Source organism: Loa loa (assembly GCF_000183805.2).
Source record: "Loa loa unplaced genomic scaffold supercont3.336, whole genome shotgun sequence".
NCBI lineage: Eukaryota > Metazoa > Nematoda > Chromadorea > Rhabditida > Onchocercidae > Loa > Loa loa.
The window spans coordinates 73,451-75,078 of record NW_018108516.1 but is presented as its reverse complement, the minus strand read 5'-3'; the positions used below and the strand labels follow the sequence as shown (position 1 = coordinate 75,078).

At 19.2% G+C, this 1,628-nt stretch overlaps 1 protein-coding gene across 1 annotated transcript; it reads left to right on the top strand.

The window, feature by feature from the left end:
- Positions 1-952: 952 nt before the first annotated feature.
- LOAG_15392 (hypothetical protein) lies at positions 953-1,430 on the top strand (the record flags this gene model as incomplete). Its single annotated transcript, XM_003150883.1, has 2 exons — positions 953-1,070; positions 1,273-1,430. Coding segments are annotated over 2 exons (276 nt in total), but the record flags the coding sequence as incomplete, so codon positions are not given.
- Positions 1,431-1,628: the final 198 nt, after the last annotated feature.

Here is a 1,628-nt window from a genome sequence, read left to right as displayed (position 1 = left end):
TAGAAAAGAAAGTTATTAAGAAAGTAAAAAAAAAGAAAGAAATAGCCAAAGTAGTTTTATTCTGTCGTTCGTTTTTTTTTTTTTTTGTTAAAAATATAATTGTTTGGATATGAATAAGTAATTATTTACATACCAAATGATTTAATAGAATCAATGATTTATTCAGTAAAATTTTTTTTTTTTGTTTGAAGTATGCCAAATATTTGGAAAAAGTAATAGGTTTGCTTAATTAATTACTAATTAATAATCTTATTTGAATATTGCATTCAATTTGATTTCTTTCCAAATTATTATTCAATTTCGATTAACTTTACGAAAATAATAGCGATAATTTAAATTTAATAATTAAATTTAAAATTTTAAATCTTTCATTTATGTAAATTCACATTTATGATAAATATGTGCGAACAATTCCAAAATAATAATTGATTCGAAAATGAATTATTGACAGTTTTAAGTGTTCGATTGCGAAATATTTTAAAATTTTAAATTTTAATAAATGGAAAATTTAAATTATTCCGAAAAAAAAACTCAACTATATTCCTAACATGAGCAAGAATTGTTTTGAATATTTAATAATATTGTTTAATTAAATATTTGATTCAATTATACTTCTAAATGTTGAATATTATTTCAAATGAAAAAAAAATGCTTAAAATTTGTAATTTAAATTTTAATCTAAATTTGAATGAAATTTCGTTATTATTCAAATTTTCCCATTATTTTTGATATTGTTATTACAATTGTTGATTATTTAAATTTTAATTATTTAAATTATTTTATTATTTAATTCAATCATTTTAATTATTTAAATTCCTCATTCTTTACCATTTTTCAAACATTTTTTCCCTGTTAAAATCCTTTTCTTTTAAAAAAGTTTAAATCTCAAAATTTAAATTTATTTCATTTTTCAATTCTTTCAAATTTTTTTTTTTTAAAGATAGCTCAATGTATGGGAACAGAGGGTTGCGAAGGTGGTGCATTAAATGGTTTCCCATCGAATAGTGAATGTGAACATGATATTTGTATCGATTGCTTGGATAAAATGCTTGCTGAATGTGAAATTACCTGTAATATATATTTTGTTAATTAATTAATTAACCAATCAATTAATTAGTTGGGCAAAATTTTTTTTTAAATTAAATGATTCAAATGTAAAATATATATATATATATATATGTATATGAATAAATTAGAATAGGAACAAAAAAAAAAGATGAAAAAATTATTGATAGAAATGAAATGAAATGAAATTTTTTAATTTAATTAAAGGTTCACAACCAATGTGCCCAAATATTTTATGTCATCAACCATATTCCATTGATTCAGTAATTGCATTAAAAGCATTTTTCCCACAACGTGCTAATTATTTCAAACGTTTTGCGCTTGAAAATCAAGGCTATTTTCTTATCAAAGATGATTCAATTTCGGTTAATTCTTTCTTTTTTTCTTCCATACTTTTTTGTTTTTTTCTTTTTAAAATTTTAATTTTTTTTTTTGAAATTTGAAAATATTATTTGTTTAACATGCATATATATACAAAAAAAAAAAAAAAGACGATAAATTGTTGTAAATTTAAAAAATAAAAAAAAATTTGCAAATTTAAAAAAAAAAATAAAAATTGAATA